Here is a 15,506-nt window from a genome sequence, read left to right on the forward strand (position 1 = left end):
ACACACACACACACACACAAGTAGGGAAGGATTGTTTGCTCACCCGAGAAGAGCAGTGTTACCACCTCGTACCTCCGCGGCGGCACGGGTCTCTTGTGCCGCAGTTCATTGGCAATACTGATTGGTAGGACTGAGTAGAGCAACCTGCGAGTTGAAGCAGGGCGAGGCGAGGGAAGGCCGAGGGAGAGAATAGACGGCACCATTGAAGGGGAAAGAGGAATAACATTGATATAAACCTATGCACTCCCCCTTTGCCTTCATTTGACTGCACCTCGTTCCCCTCACGTGAAATGTTCATCAAAGCCTTTCACTGCATCATATCGAAAATGTCTAATAGAAATATATAAATGACACTTTACTCTATCCTGAAACAAATATATAGCAAAAAAAAAAAAAAAAGAAAAACGGAAGGGAACAAGATAATATATTTTGTGAGAAAAGAAAATACCGATCTAGCATTAAACAGACGAAAAACGAAGAGAGAGAGAGAGAGAGAGAGAGAGAGAGAGAGAGAGAGAGAGAGAGAGAGAGAGAGAGAGAGAGAAGAAGAAAACATAATATAAATCCGTTTTCCATTATGTGAAGAAAACAGACGCACTTATCCGTTTTCTGTCTCTCGCTCTTCAGTTCGCGGTGGGTTTGCTGCAGCTTGTCGGTCAAGATCTCGAGGTTGGTGGTAAGCGCGTACTCCGCCTCGAACTTCTCGCTTAGGAGCACGAGGTCCCTGGTGGCGTCGTGCAGGGGGATGTCCGAGAGGTAGAGGCCGCGGCGGTACAGGTCGTCTAGGTTGAGGACAGAGGGCGAGCACACAAACAGCATTAAGTCCGTCTCGGGGAGGTAGATCATCTGACCCTGAGAGAGAGAGAGAGAGAGAGAGAGAGAGAGAGAGAGAGAGAGAGAGAGAGAGAGAGAGAGAGAGAGAGAGAGAGTGAAGGGGTTATGTATGGTTATCACATGGAAAAAAATAATGAGTTGCATACATTATTCATAGTAATTAAGTTTATTTTGAGTATTTGGTTTATAATCTTTTCTCAATACTATTCTTGTTTTTTCATAATTTCCTATTTTTCCTCAAAAGTTAATTTGTTTACATTTTTATTTCTCTCTCTCTCTCTCTCTCTCTCTCTCTCTCTCTCTCTCTCTCTCTCTCTCTCTCTCTCTCTCTCTCTCTCTCTCTCCTTCTATTACTACTACTACTACTACTACTACTACTACTACCACCACCACTTCTACTACTACTACTACTACTACTACTACTACTACTACTATTACTACTACTACTACTACTACTACTACTACTACTACTATTACTACTACTTATCCTCTTGCTCCTCAGTTCACTTTTATTTCCTCTATATTCATTTCCCTACCACTTCTTTTCTTTCTCCCTCGCACCAATCCTGGGTGCATACTTGGAACCCTCTCGCAACCCTTCCCTATCCTGTGTTTGCCTTCCCTTGCATTTTTTTCTCCCGACTCTCTCTCTTTTCTCTGATTCCAATATCCTTTTCTACTTTCCAACCTTTCTCATTTCGCATTCACACTCATTTATTTTGTGTTATCGTATTCTGTTCCTAAAACTTTATTTGCATTTGCTTATCTACTCCAGGAACACAATAATTTCTGGCGGCTACGTCTTCAGTTTCTTCCTTTTTTTTCACCAGTTTTCCCTTTCTCAGTTTGCAGTTCGTTTTAACTTAAGCTAATCTCCCTCTAGTGGTCTCAGGTTTCTGCCTCCCTCTTCCCTGTCTACAGTAACGTCTTCATCTCCCTCCCATCTCCCATTTATCGTAAATACTTATATTCTTCCTTTCCTTTCTCCTCAGTACAATATACTTCGTTGAAATAATTCCTTTCAAGCTTTGTTACTTGCGTGTGTGTGTGTGTGTGTGTGTGTGTGTGTGTGTGTGTGTGTGTGTGTGTGTGTGTGTGTGTGTGTCTGTCTGTCTGTCTGTCTGTCTGTCTGTCTGTCTGTCTGTCTGTCTGTCTGTCTGTCTGTCTGTCTGTCTGTCTCTCTCTCTCTCTCTCTCTCTCTCTCTCTCTCTCTCTCTGCAGTAAATAATAATAATAATAATAATAATAATAATAATAATAATAATAGTAATAATAATAATAATAATAATAATATAATGATAATGGAAACTGACATGTCATTCCACAATTCGTTATTCATTCGTTGTTCAATACTCGTTATTCCACAATTTGCTTCGTTTCAAATGTTTCAGTTAACTTATTTATTTATCTATTATGTATTCATTGATTTATTTGATATTTTTTTACTACCACGTTAAATTTCACTCAGTCAACCCTTACGTACTTACCTTCAACCTGAGGCAGCGTTGTTCGGGGCTGGACTCGTCCCGGGCAGCAGTGGTGAGGCCCTCGTAGGCACGAAGCACGTAGATGGTGTTAATGTGGGACAAAATGTTCTCAAAGGTGAGGTCCATGTGGGGACGCACCTGGCCAAGGGAGGAAGACAGGTAATTAGAAACGAAGGCAGAATAAGAAGGAAGGAAAAAAATAAATGAGTGAGAAAAGATATAAGTTTTGATGATCAGCAGGAGATAGAAGGAAAATGGGAATGAAGTTAGAGAGACTGGAGTAATTGTAAAGGACATGCGGGAAGAAAGGAAAGGAGACAGACATGATCACGAAAGCAAATTTGGTTGGAAGGGAGAGAAAGGGAATCAAGGAGACGATAGACTGGAAAGTATGTGAGGATGAAGGAAAGATGGAACAGAGGGAGGGAAAGTTAAGAAGGAGAAACAAACTTTGACATGCAGGAAAAAAGGGAAAGAGATGGACCAGAAGGTAGGATAGGAGTAAAGGAAGGAAAGACGTAAAGGAGAGGTAGGAAGGAGGAGGATGAGAAGAAGGGCATGGGGAGGGTAAAAAGTGAGAGAGATCGTATGAAGTTTAGGGGACGTGCAAAAAAAAAAAAAAAAAGTGAGGGAGATAAACTTGACGTTAGAACAGAGGAGAAAAAGAAGTAAAATAAGAAAGGGAGAAGGAGGAATGAATTTTGGATGACGTGGAGCAAGGAAGGGAAAGAGGTAGGCATGGAGGCAGGGCAGAACAGAGGGAGAGAAGCGAGACGAAGGAAAGGAGAAATTCTGGACGACAGGGAGGGAGGAAGAGGCGGAGAGAGAGAGAGAGAGAGAGAGAGAGAGAGAGAGAGAGAGAGAGAGAGAGAGAGAGAGAGAGAGAGAGAGAGAGAGAGAGAGAGAGAGAGAGAGAGAGAGAGAAGGCAGTAGTGGAGTGAAGGTTGGAGGTGAAATATATACAGGTAAGATTACAGATGATTAAATAAATCTATATTATGTATCCAATATAGCGTTATTTTTGCACATTTATAGCCCTCAACCATTAAGCATTGGACATAAATAATAATAATGATGATGATGATAGAAAGTGAATGTGTTTGTAGATCCTGAAATAGAAACACTCAGCTAGTACTGGGTATCTATATATTTGTTCTTTTAAATAAATGTTAATACTTAAAAAAAATAAAAAATAAAATCCTGACCACTTTTACCTTTATGTTTGTGTGTTTCTTTTTGTACTTTTGTTTTGTTCAGCATTCAATGTGCCGTGTTAGATTTTTTTTTTTACCATTTTTTTTTTCTTTTGTGCAGCTGACAGCCAGAAAGTCTGTTCCGGAACCATGAATATTCAACCGGGACTTTCCTGCACGCGGGTCGCAGTCAGTATGCGTCGCGATAATTTTTTTTATACTTTTTTTTTTGTCCATTTAAACTTTTATTCGGTTTTCATGGAGTTTTGTGGTGTTGTGATGGTCTCGTAACGTCTTGATATGTTTTATTTCTTTCTCTTCCGTGGTTCATTTTAATTCCTTAGTAAATATATATGAAAAGTTATGTTTCCTTAAATTTTATTTTGATTTTTCATTGAGTTTTCGTGCAGCTTTGTACTAAGTATTGTTCTAATGGTCTCGTAACGTCTTGATATTTTTTTTTTATTTCATTTTACTTTTTTTAAATTTTCATTCCGTAGTTAGTGTTTAAATACTCGTGTGAATGAGAAATGAGTTTCTTTTTATTTTATTTATTTTTTTCATTGGTTTTCGTGCAATCTTTTGACGCCTTGATGACTCCTTTTCTCTTCTCTGGTCCATTTTCTTTCATTTATATTTACTGAATACGCATGAAATAGAGGGATGTATATTTTTTTTCAATGGGTTTCGTGTAATTTTGTTGTGTTCTCTTAACGTTTTCATAATTCCTTTATTGATATTTCGTTCTATTTTTGACAAATTTTTATACACCTGTAGATATGCTTGAAAGGAGCGTACTGCTTTGCTTTCTGGTCTATATAAAGAAATATATTTTTTTTTCAGCTTTGTGGAGTTTTTCTATTGTTCCTGTTATTTTTCTCATCAGATTTGTTCACAAGTTAATATATGTAGAAAAAAAAAAAAAAAAAAAAAAAAAAAAAAAAAAAAAAAAATATATATATATATATATATATATATATATATATATATTATATATATATATATATATATATATATATATATATATATATATATATATATATATATATATATATATATATATATATATATATATATAAAATTTTGTGGTTCTCTAATGGTATATCTCACCGTGGTACTTTGTATTTTCTGATCTATTTTTTTTATTCGATGGTAAATATACATAAAAAAAAAAACCGTTTTCCTATTTTGATTTTTGAATTGTTTCTCGTGCAGTGGTGCGGTCCTGGCCTGATGGTCTCGTAATGCATTAGTTCTTCTTTCTGATCCATTTTTATTGGTTAGCAACTGTACAGGTTGGTAAAGAAAGGAGGGAATTCAAACTAAATCCTATAATGGAAGGATTTAGTGCACTGAGAGGTTGTTCCGATAAAGAAATAGATAAAACTTCTCTTCCTTTGGTCTCTCTCTCTCTCTCTCTCTCTCTCTCTCTCTCTCTCTCTCTCTCTCTCTCCTCTCTCTCTCTCTCTCTCTCTCTCTCTTGCTCGTTTTATCATTTCCGCTGATAATATTTTCTAAGGGATAATTTTCTTTCCATATTAGTTTTTCATTGTTTTTGTTCAGTTTTATGGCGTTCTAATGACCTTGTAAAATCGTGGTAGCTCGTATTTTCTGGCCTGTTTTTTTATTCCCTAGTAAATATGCATGAAAAAAAACCAGTTAAATTTTTTCCTTTCTGTATTTTTTTCAATGTTTTTCGTGCAGTGTTGTGGTGTTATCTTGATAGTCTCGCAATGCATCGGTACTTTTTTTTTCCTGATTCGTTTGTATTCGTTAGTAAAATTACATGTAAAAAAACAAAAAACAAATAAATAAATAAAACCATATCCTATAATGGTAGAATTTAGTTTATTCAGAGGTTGTTCAATATAGAAATTACTGAGATACTCTCTCTCTCTCTCTCTCTCTCTCTCTCTCTCCTCTCTCTCTCTCTCTCTCTCTCTCTCTCTCTCTCTCCTCTCTCTCTCTCTCTCTCTCTCTCTGTTGCGCGGCTTGTATTATCGCTTCTGCTGATAATACATCTTCAGAGAGACAGCCTCGCTAGCATTCTGCAACACTACTGCTTTCCTACTTCAGTAGTCGTAAGATGAGAAACATAAGAACATAAAGACATAATGGAAACCACAAGAAACCAGTAGGCCTACACGTGGCAGTTCCTGTTTAATGGACATATATATCAGTGTCCACCCACCATCCTTGTCCATAAACTTGTCTGATCTTCTCGTAAACCTCCCCATTGGCTCAAATAACCTGACAGCTGATTGTATTCCATTCATTAATCACTTTATTTGAAGAACCAGTGTCTTTTTTGTCTTGTTTTTAATGTAACCTTTTATGAACCTGAATCCGATACTTGTTGTCCTGATTATTGATCCTGGGACTCCTGCACGTGTCTTCTTTGTTATGATCCTTATGCCACTTGAATACCTCGCTCGGTTTCTTTCTTAACCCAAGCCTCTCTGGTGAATGTAAAATCTGGAATCTTTTGTATTCTCTCGCATGGAAAAAAATAAAGAATGAAGGAAGGGAAAGAGCTTACGAGTGGGAAGGAAAGAGAAGGGGGGGAAGATGTGGAGGTTAAGGGGTGTTACGGCGTTTCTCATCCGCTCCCTCTCCTGCCTCGCCGTAAAGACACTGGGCGCCTTCAAGCCTTCAGAACCTAATACCAGAACACGTGATGCGTTTCATCATAATTGGGCGTCTTAATGTTGGTTTCTTTAAGACTTAATTGGCATTTACTCTTCCCTCGAGGCGACTGTGGGGAAGGAAAGCAGATGCATGCTGGATATTTTTCCTTCTATTTTAGGCCATACGGAAGGAAATATAAATATGAGCGGATGTTTTTCTTTCTATTTTTAGGAAGGACTATAAGTGAACCAAACCAGTTAGCAATTAGTTATGTTACCAGTGTAGTGTCATCTCTTCTCCCATCGCACCTCTCATCAGTACAGTATAGGCTTATTTCAGCTTCATACCTACAGATTCTCTCTCCACTGCCAGTACTTAAGGGGCACGGTCTCGGGGGAAGGAAGAGGAGGAACATGATTTCCCAGTGGCGTCAACTCTAATCGTTCCCTCCTCTTCATTCCCTTCCTCTCCACGCGTGTGTTTGTTGCGACGAATCACTGAACAGCACACAGCACACAGCACACAGCCATAGCACGTAATGTCTCCAAAAAGTACACATCCCTTTACCTTGCCTTTCCCTTCCCTACTGTTCTTATTCCTCTCACACCTTGTTTATCTCCACCAATCACCAACCAGCAGAACTAACCACAAGTCGCTCACAACAACTGCCACTACCACCACTACCACCACTACCACCACCATAGACCTTCTCCCTGTCAGCATCCAGCCCTTGTTTTCCTCATTACCATGCTCGCTGGAGTCAGGAAGGGGGAAAAAAAACAGACCCTGTACGCTTCACCTCCCACTGCCAAACGCAATTGAGTGGCAGAGCACGTCAACACCACCATCTCTCCTCCTCCTCCTCCTCCTCCTCCTTCTCCTCTTCCTTCTCCTACTCCTTCCCCATCTCCATCTCACCAGTCTCTTCTTTGTCTCCTCTCTCTGCCATCCATGCCTCCTCCCCTGACTTTTAGCTCCTCCTTGTCAATATCTCCTCCGCCTCCTCCTTCTCTTTTTCCTTCTCCTCCTCCTCGTCCTCCTCCCCCCCGTCGTCGTCGCCTCCTCACTCAGATTCAGCTCCTCCTGGCGACTCGGTATACCTTCAAGCGTCCTTCACGTGTCCCTCTCCTTCTCCTCCTCCTCCTCCTCCACGTCGAGTCCCGTTACACCAGACTTGGGCCTTCTTTTCTCACTTTCCCCTTCGTCTTGTTTGCCAGAGTGGGTGGAGAAGTCTGCTGATTCTTTCCTCCCCCTTTCTGGCCTTGTGTGTATAAAAATAACTTGCCTCGCCATTGTACGTTGTAGTTGTAGTTGTAGTACGTTGTATTAGCAGGTACTACATATACTCTTGTCGGTGTATGGTTCTTCTGCTGTGTATTATCATTTTTTTTCTATATATGTCTGTGGTTTATACTTGTATATGTTGATATTTTTCTTTTTCTAGATATTTCTGAGGTTTATGTATGTACGGTTTCGTATTTTTTTCTTTTTTTTTTGTTTTCCTGTATATTTCTGAGTTTTCTTTCTTTCTTTCTTTCTTTCTTTCTGTATGTATGTTTGTGTGTGCTCGTGTTGTTATCTATTTTTCCTATCTCCGTTTCCTTTTGCTGTGTCTTTCATTTCCGCGTCTTATTTTTATCTCCTTTCCTCTTCTTCTTCTTCTTCCTCCTCCTCCTCCTCCTACTGTAAATCTATTGTAGTCTTGGTGGGCAACAGTCAGGCATGTTATCTGTTTTATGACTGACAGCTCATTATTCACTTCATAAGAGAGCTTCATTTCGATGGACCTGACCAACACATCTTTATGAAGTTGTTAATATTCACATTGTAATAAAAAAAAAAAATAAATAAATAAAGAATAAAAATTAAATCCTCCTCCTCCTCCTCTTCATACATACAGCCTCGTTAAGCCTAGTGGGGCTGTTCTGCCTGTTTTCCTCTGTATTCCTCCTCCTCCTCCTCCTCTTGCTGTTTGTACTTCCTTTATACTCCATTGTATTCCTCCTCCTCCTCCTCCTCCTCCCTCTTTTTGTTGTCTGTTTCTATGTATTTCTCGGATTCTACGTATTTACTCGTCCTCTTCTTTCTCCTCCTCCTCTTTCTTCTTTATCGTCTCTTTCTACGTATTTGCTCTATTTTTCAATGAATTTCTAAGCTTCTACGTAAGTGCTTTTTTTCTTTCTCCTCCTCCTTCTCCTCCTCCTCCTCCTCCTCCTCCTCCTCCTCCTCCTCCTCCTCCTCCTCCTCCTCCTCCTCCTCCTCGTGTTATCGTCTGTGGTGAGGCTCGAGGGCGTGGTGATAATTCCTCTCGAGGATTTCTTCTTTAATTAGTCTCCCAGCATCTCTCTCTTGATCATGAAGCGAAATACATGTGTTGAGGAAGTCTGCTGTGGGGAGAGCCAGAGGGAGAGAGGGGCGGGGGGAGTAGAGGGAAGCGTGTTGTTGTTGTTGTTGTTGTTGTTGTTGTTGTTGTTGTTGTCGTTGCTGGCTGCTGCTGTATTTATATTATTGTTTCTGTTGCTTTTATTTGCATAGAGTATAGTCAAAAGAATTATTAAAAAATAAGTTGTGTCTTGAAGTCTCATGAAATATCACAAGCAGTATTTTAAGTTTTTATTTATTTATTTATTTATTTATTTATTTATTTATTCATTTATTATCATTATTATCATTATTATTATTATTATTATTATTATTATTATTATTATTATTATTATTATTATTTCATTTATTTTATTTATTCATTTATTTATTTATTTTTTATTTTTTTGTGGGGAGAGAGGGAGGGGTTGGGTTGGGATTCTTATTGAAAGGCGGGGAGGCAGCGGCAGTCACGTGCGAGGGTGCGAGGGAAGGGTACTACTTTTTGTGGTGAGTGTGTGTGGAAGTGATAGTCTTCTTATCAGGGAAGGGTGGGAGCCAGGCAGGCTGAAGCGGTCTGTATTTCCCCGCCTCTCTCTCAGCTGGTTCTGGGACGGTGCGTGTGTAGCGACTGGCGAGACGAGACGCGGGCAGAATGAGTTTGCTAGACAGATGGTTAGAAACTTTTACGTGTTTAATAATTAAGTTAATAATTTCACAGAGGTTATAGAAGTAGATGATTATAGTGTGATAGATGATTACATATTATTTCTAGTTGAAAGATTAATTAGACTATTATAGTTAGATTATTATAAATGGATGAGTAGTTCGTAGTTTGTTAGTTGTATTGTTTATAGTTCTGTGACTATAGTTAACTATGGGATTGCAAAGGAAAAGATGGAGACGTAGACGTGGGATATAAAGATTCGCTATTAGTGAAGCAGTTAGAGGGAGACAGATGAGGTGAGTGAGCGAGTGAGTAATTTATACACACTCGTAAAGTGGAGTACTCGCATGCGCTTGTAGGAAGAGAGGGAAGCAACTTTCCTGTTATTGTTTGAAGTGAAAGCAGCAGCAGTAGTAGTAGTAGTAGTTTGCTGTTGTTTGTAATAGGTAGTAATAGTATTAGCAATAATAGTAGTTAGTAATAGAGGTAGTAATGACACTACTACTACTACTACTACTACTACTACTACTACTACTACTACTACTACTACTACTACTACTACTACTACTACTACTACTATTACTACTACTACTACTACTACTACTACTACTACCATTCCTATAATGATTCCCTAAAGGCTAAGCTGGTTTTAATATTACCCCCAAACCGCATCCAGGCCACAGATTCAAAGACGTGGTTTATCAGATGAAATTTGGGGAATGCATTTAGTTTTCTCGATGCATACAGTATATAAGTCGAGAACAAGAAAGAAGAAAGAGAGAAAAAGAAAAAAAAAATGAACACTACTACCCTGTATCCCCCTTTTCTTGAGCACACTTGGTGGTTATCGCATCCTAACTTCAAATTATCTCAGTGGGGTCACTTCAACACATTAATGGCTCTGTCCACTTAACGTAAACACCTGTACATCACGCTAAGGAGACAGGTATGAAGAGCGGGGAGGGGACAGGAAGCACGCATAAAAGTTGTTAATTATTTTTGAGTAAGAAAATTTTACCAAGGGAGGGAAGGAGGAATTAGAAAAAAAATATACAAGAGGAAAATTTAAGAAATAGAGGATTTTTTAGCTGGTGGTAGGGTGGTGGTAGGAGGAGACGAGGAAGAGAGTAAGAGGAGGAGGGCTTATAATTAGGAGGAAGTAGAAAGTACAAGAAAAATTGAAGACTATAGAAAGATATATTAGGGTTGGGTGGTGGTAGGTGGTGTGGTGGATGGAGGTGTGGGGGTATATAATTAGGAAAACAATACCTCATTCACGTGGGAACTTTTAAGTTTGTATGGGTCTTGGAACTTAATCTTTGTTTGTGCATCTGTTGTTTTCTTTCCTTCTTCTCGGGTTACGTATTTTCTTTTCTTCCTCCTTTATTATCTGCTATTCCTCTTTCTCCTCTTCTTTCTTCTTCATCCACTCACTACCAGTTGCAGTTTTCTATCCATCTTCCTTGCAATTGCATCATCACCTCCTCCTCTTCTTCCTCCTCCTTCTCCCCTTCCTCCTCCTCCTCCTCCTCTGCTTTTATTATTACATTGATAAGAGGAGTATGAGAAGGAAAACACCTCCATCCTCTCCTCTCTCTCTCTCTCTCTCCTCTCACTCTCCTCTCTCTCCTCTCACTCTCTCTCTCCTCTCTCTCTCTCTCTCTACTCTCTCTCTCTCTCTCTCTCCTCTCTCGTCCACCCACACCTCTAATGCTCATTCACTTAGCGTCATCATTCATATGCCACATTCAGACTGTCAGTAATCCTTCACTCCTCCTCCTCCTCCTCCTTCCTCCTCCTCCTCCTCTCTTCCTCCTGTGTTTCTTGTTCCTTCCTTGTGTTTCTTCTTTTTTTTCACATCTTCTTCTTCTTCCTCCTCCTCCTCCTCCTCCTCCTCCTCCTCCTCTCTCCTCCTCCTCCTCCTCCTCCTCCTCCTCCTCCTCCTCTATCTTCTTCTTCTTCTTCGTCTTCTTCTTCTTCTTTCTTCTTCTTCTTCTTCTTCTTCTTCCTTTCCTCCTTCTCTTTTTTTTCCTTCAGTATTCAACTTTTAATCGTCAGTCTATCATCTTCCGTCGTTATCTTCCTCCTCTCATCCGAACTATTAATCTTTCTCTTCCTTTCCTGCAACTCATCGCTCCCAAAAACATAAAACGTCTTATCATCACTGAGTGTTTGTGTGTGTGTGTGTGTGTGTGTGTGTGTGTGTGTGTGTGTGTGTGTGTGTGTGTGTGTGTGTATGTAGGTGGTGTGTGTGTGTGTGTGTATGTGTAGGTGGGTGTGTGTGTGTAGGTGGGTGGGTGGGAAAGCCCGAATCCCTTTCTCACATTAGTCTTCTATGATAATGCTCTCTCTCTCTCTCTCTCTCTCTCTCTCTCTCTCTCCTCTCTCTCTCTCCTCTCTCCTCTCTCTCTCTCTGTGGTTCTTTTATTATTTATCGTATTTTTAAAGTTGTATGGGACTAGTGTAGCCTCTTGTAAACACACACACACACACACACACACACACACACACACACACACACACACACACACACACACACACACACACACACACACACACACACACAGAAATCCTAACATATTTTTTCTTATCTCGTTTTTATTTTTATTAACTCTAAATTCCCTCTCCCATTCCTCTCCCTCATTCACTTCCCTTCTACCCTCCCTCTATTACATCTTCCTTATCTTCTCCCTCCTCTCCTTTCATTTTTCTTGTCTTGTATTCTTGCTTCTTCTATAAACATTTTCTTTTCCTCTTCTTCTCCTTTCCGTCCTCTCTTTTTTCCTCTCCTTCCCTTTCGTTTTTCATCTTCTGGGTTGTCACGTTCCTTCTTTGTACCTTTTCTTTTAATTTTTCTCTCCCTTCACTGAGTTCCTTCTTTTCTGTTGTTCTCTCTCTCTCTCTCTCTCTCTCTCTCTCTCTCTCTCTCTCTCTCTCTCTCTCTCTCTCTCTCTCTCTCACCTTCTTTTGCTTCGTGATCTTTTCTCTCTTTTCATCTTTCTTCTTTCCTTCCATTTCCTGCCTTCCTTCCTTTTTTTCCCCTTTTATTTATTGTTTTTATCTTCAGCTTTTCATCTTCCTTTCTTCGCTTTTCTTTCTAATATGTCTTATGTCTTCTCGTTTACCTTTCTTCTTATATTTCTCCTCCCATCGATTTTTATCCCTCTTTCATTCCTTCCTTTTATTCTTATTCCCACTGTTACTCCTATTCATCACACCTGTCTTCTGTCTTCTTTTTTCCTCTCGTTCTTTCTCTGCTCATTCCTTCTCGTTCTTCCTCTGTCCATTCCTTCACCTTTCTCCCTCTTTTCCTTTCCTTCTCTTCCTCCATTTCTTCATTTCACATTCGTATTTCTTTCTTTACTCTGATATCTGTAACAATTTTGCCTTTCTATTTCCCTTCCATCCTCCTTCACCTACTTCCTTCGCCTCCTCACCTTTTCCCCCTCTCTCTCTCTTCCTCCCTCCCTCTCTGCCTCTCTATTTCTTCTCTTTTCATCTTATTTCCTCCGTTACTCTCATATCCGTAACACTTTTGTCTCTTGTCTTTCCTTCCCCTCCGACCTTACATCTAGTTTCCCTCCCTCTCCCTCTCCCTTTCCGGTCTTTGTCCTCCCCCTGGCTGGCCCTCCGCTCATTCCCTTCGCCATTTAACGCTAAGGGCGCAGTAGGCCTCCCTTATCGAAGCAATATATCGACGCACACAAGGGGAAAAAGTCACTGTAAGAATTTTCATCGTTTTTTTTTTTTCATTTTTACTCCCTCCTCTTCTTGTTCCCCGATCCTCTCACTCTCTTCTCGGTGTCCCCTTCTGCCTCTCTCTCTCTCTCTCTCTCTCTCTCTCTCTCTCTCTCTCTCTCTCTCTCTCTCTCTCTCTCTCTCTCTCTCTCTCTCTCTCTCTCTCTCTCTCTTCCATCCATCTAGTCCTGGCCGTTATAAAATCGAGGCCTTCAGCTCTTGTCCGTCAGCGTCTATCTCTCTCCCCGTATCCGTCAGTGTCTGTGTGTACGTGCAGTGCTGTGTTGCTACCCTGAGTGGTGCAGGGCTTGTGATGCGATGCTGTATGTATGGTGGGGCTGTCCTGGTTGTTGTTGTTGTTGTTGTTGTTGTTGTTGTTGTTGTTGTTGTTGATATAGTGCTAGTATGGGAACGGTTACTGCTACTACTACTACTACTACTACTACTACTACTACTACTACTACTACTACTACTACTACTACTACTATTACTACTACTACAGTACTATTGATGCCCTTAATGTTCTCTCCTCGTCTTTTTTGTCCTTCTCCTCCTCCTCCTCCTCCTCCTCCTCCTCCTCCTCCTCTCTTTTCTTCTTCTCTTTTCATCCTTGCCGGTCGTTAACGTTTGGAACACTGAAGCCTGCAGCACCATCGGCAGCACAACAATAACGACGTTTAAAAAGAGATTGGGCAAGGATTTGGACTCCAACCCACAACTGTTCCGGCAATTGTGATCAAAATTCGTTCGAGCTTACTTATGAAACGTGGCTTTACTGAAGTTGTCGCTGGTTGGTTTGTGAATAACTAGATACCTATTTGCCTTCACATCTTTATCTTTTGCTGTTATTAATGAATTTATTTTTGTATAATTCTTGTATTCATGGATGTTGATTATGAAAATGGTGTTCGGCCTTCTGGTATTCAACATTGCGAGTCCTTCAGTTGCGTGAGCGGGGAGTCGATTCACGTGTGTATGCTTGATATTCATTAGTGCAGACTTAACCCGTTGGCTCGGTTGTTAAAGTCTGCCGGATCGTGAGCGGCTATGTTAGGGTGAGTTCGATCCTTGTGGGGGCTGGTTGTCTGTGGGATGTGGGGACGTCGCCGCTTTAATATCCTTCCAGTGGCTCCCTTCCCCCTCGTTTGGATCCCTCCCCTCTACCCTGATATCCACGTCAGGTAAGGGGTAAGCATTTTTATTTCGATTACTACTACTACTACTACTACTACTACTACTACTACTACTACTACTACTACTACTACTACTACTACTACTACTTCCACTACTACTACTACAACTACTACTATTAAAATGATTATAAATTAAAAATTGTTTCTATTTCATCGTCAAAGGAATAAAAATTTGTGTGTGTGTGTGTGTGTGTGTGTGTGTGTGTGTGTGTGTGTGTGTGTGTGTGTGTGTGTGTGTGTGTGTCAATATGAAAGTATAATTACGTATTCACATGCATGCACAGAGAGACACATACCTGTATATCGGAAATTCAGTATGATAATGCGGAAAACGGTACAGGGGAAAAAAAAAGAAAAATGCAGTAGGAGAGAGAAAAAGTGAGTAAAAGAATTCATATATTTTGCGGTGTCTGATGTAAAAAAAAAAAAAAAAAATGTGCACAGTTCTTAAGTTTCATTGTAGCTGAGGGTATTGAGAACATTGAGATTTGTAAGTTGCTTTTTTTTTTTTTTCAGGTTAGCATATATTATTTTTTTCTTATGTTTCTAAGTATTTCTTTTGATCTTGATTTTTATTTTTCATTCATTATTATTATTATTTTTTTTGAAGACCCCCATCCCTTCTTTCACCACCACCACCACCACTACCTCCACCATCACCATGACCACCACCACGCTACTTGTTATCATTTTCACTACTACTACTACTACTACTACTACTACTACTACTACTACCGGATCTACTACTACTACTACTACTACTACTACTATTATAATCATCATTAATATACGCCTCCCACTCCTACTGCTGCTGCTGCTCCTCCTGTTATTACTACTACAAATACTGCTACTGTTGTTATTAGAGTTGCTATTAGTGTACTGCTATTACTTTTATTTTTGTTATTATGACTAGAGTACGATGAACGACGAAAACGAGCACGACCAGTGTGTGCAATTACAACATCTGGCGCTGCTGTAAATATCTGTTATTGTTTCTCTCGTTCTTCCGTTCCTCTTTCTTCCTCATTCTTTCCCAATCCCTTCCACCGTAGCCCTGCCCCCACCTACTCTCTCTCTCTCTCTCTCTCTCTCTCTCTCTCTCTCTCTCTCTCTCTCTCTCTCTCTCTCTCTCTCTCTCTCTCTCTCTCTCTCTTGAGTTAGTTATGCATATTTCTTTTCTGAGTCTTTCCCTTCATTCTTTTCACTTGTCATTGTGTTTATTTTTTCATGAATCTAATTTTTTTTTCGTGGCCTTGACATAGAAAAGAGTGGAGGAAAGAAACCATATCAAGGAAGGAATAAAATAAGGTTTTTGTTCGCGATGAATCGGTAGGAAGTGTGTTTACTGACGCAACTCTTACTTACATGAGAATAAGATAGAGTGTTGTTTTCTGTGTGTAAAGGA

The 15,506-nt window shown here is 40.0% G+C and overlaps 1 protein-coding gene across 2 annotated transcripts in view; it reads right to left on the reverse strand.

The window, feature by feature from the left end:
• The window catches only part of LOC135103545 (guanylate cyclase soluble subunit beta-1-like), an 86,483-nt gene that overhangs the window by 5,354 nt on the left and 65,623 nt on the right, over positions 1 to 15,506 (reverse strand). For both annotated transcript variants that reach the window (XM_064009967.1, XM_064009966.1), the window contains 3 exons: positions 2,322 to 2,459; positions 599 to 852; positions 44 to 144 (listed from right to left, as the gene is read on the reverse strand). In XM_064009967.1, coding sequence (XP_063866037.1) covers positions 44 to 144; positions 599 to 852; positions 2,322 to 2,459 — 493 coding nt within the window. The remainder of the gene's footprint in view (positions 1 to 43; positions 145 to 598; positions 853 to 2,321; positions 2,460 to 15,506) is intronic.

The sequence above is a fragment of the Scylla paramamosain genome, chromosome 9, assembly GCF_035594125.1.
Source record: "Scylla paramamosain isolate STU-SP2022 chromosome 9, ASM3559412v1, whole genome shotgun sequence".
Classification (NCBI taxonomy): domain Eukaryota; kingdom Metazoa; phylum Arthropoda; class Malacostraca; order Decapoda; family Portunidae; genus Scylla; species Scylla paramamosain.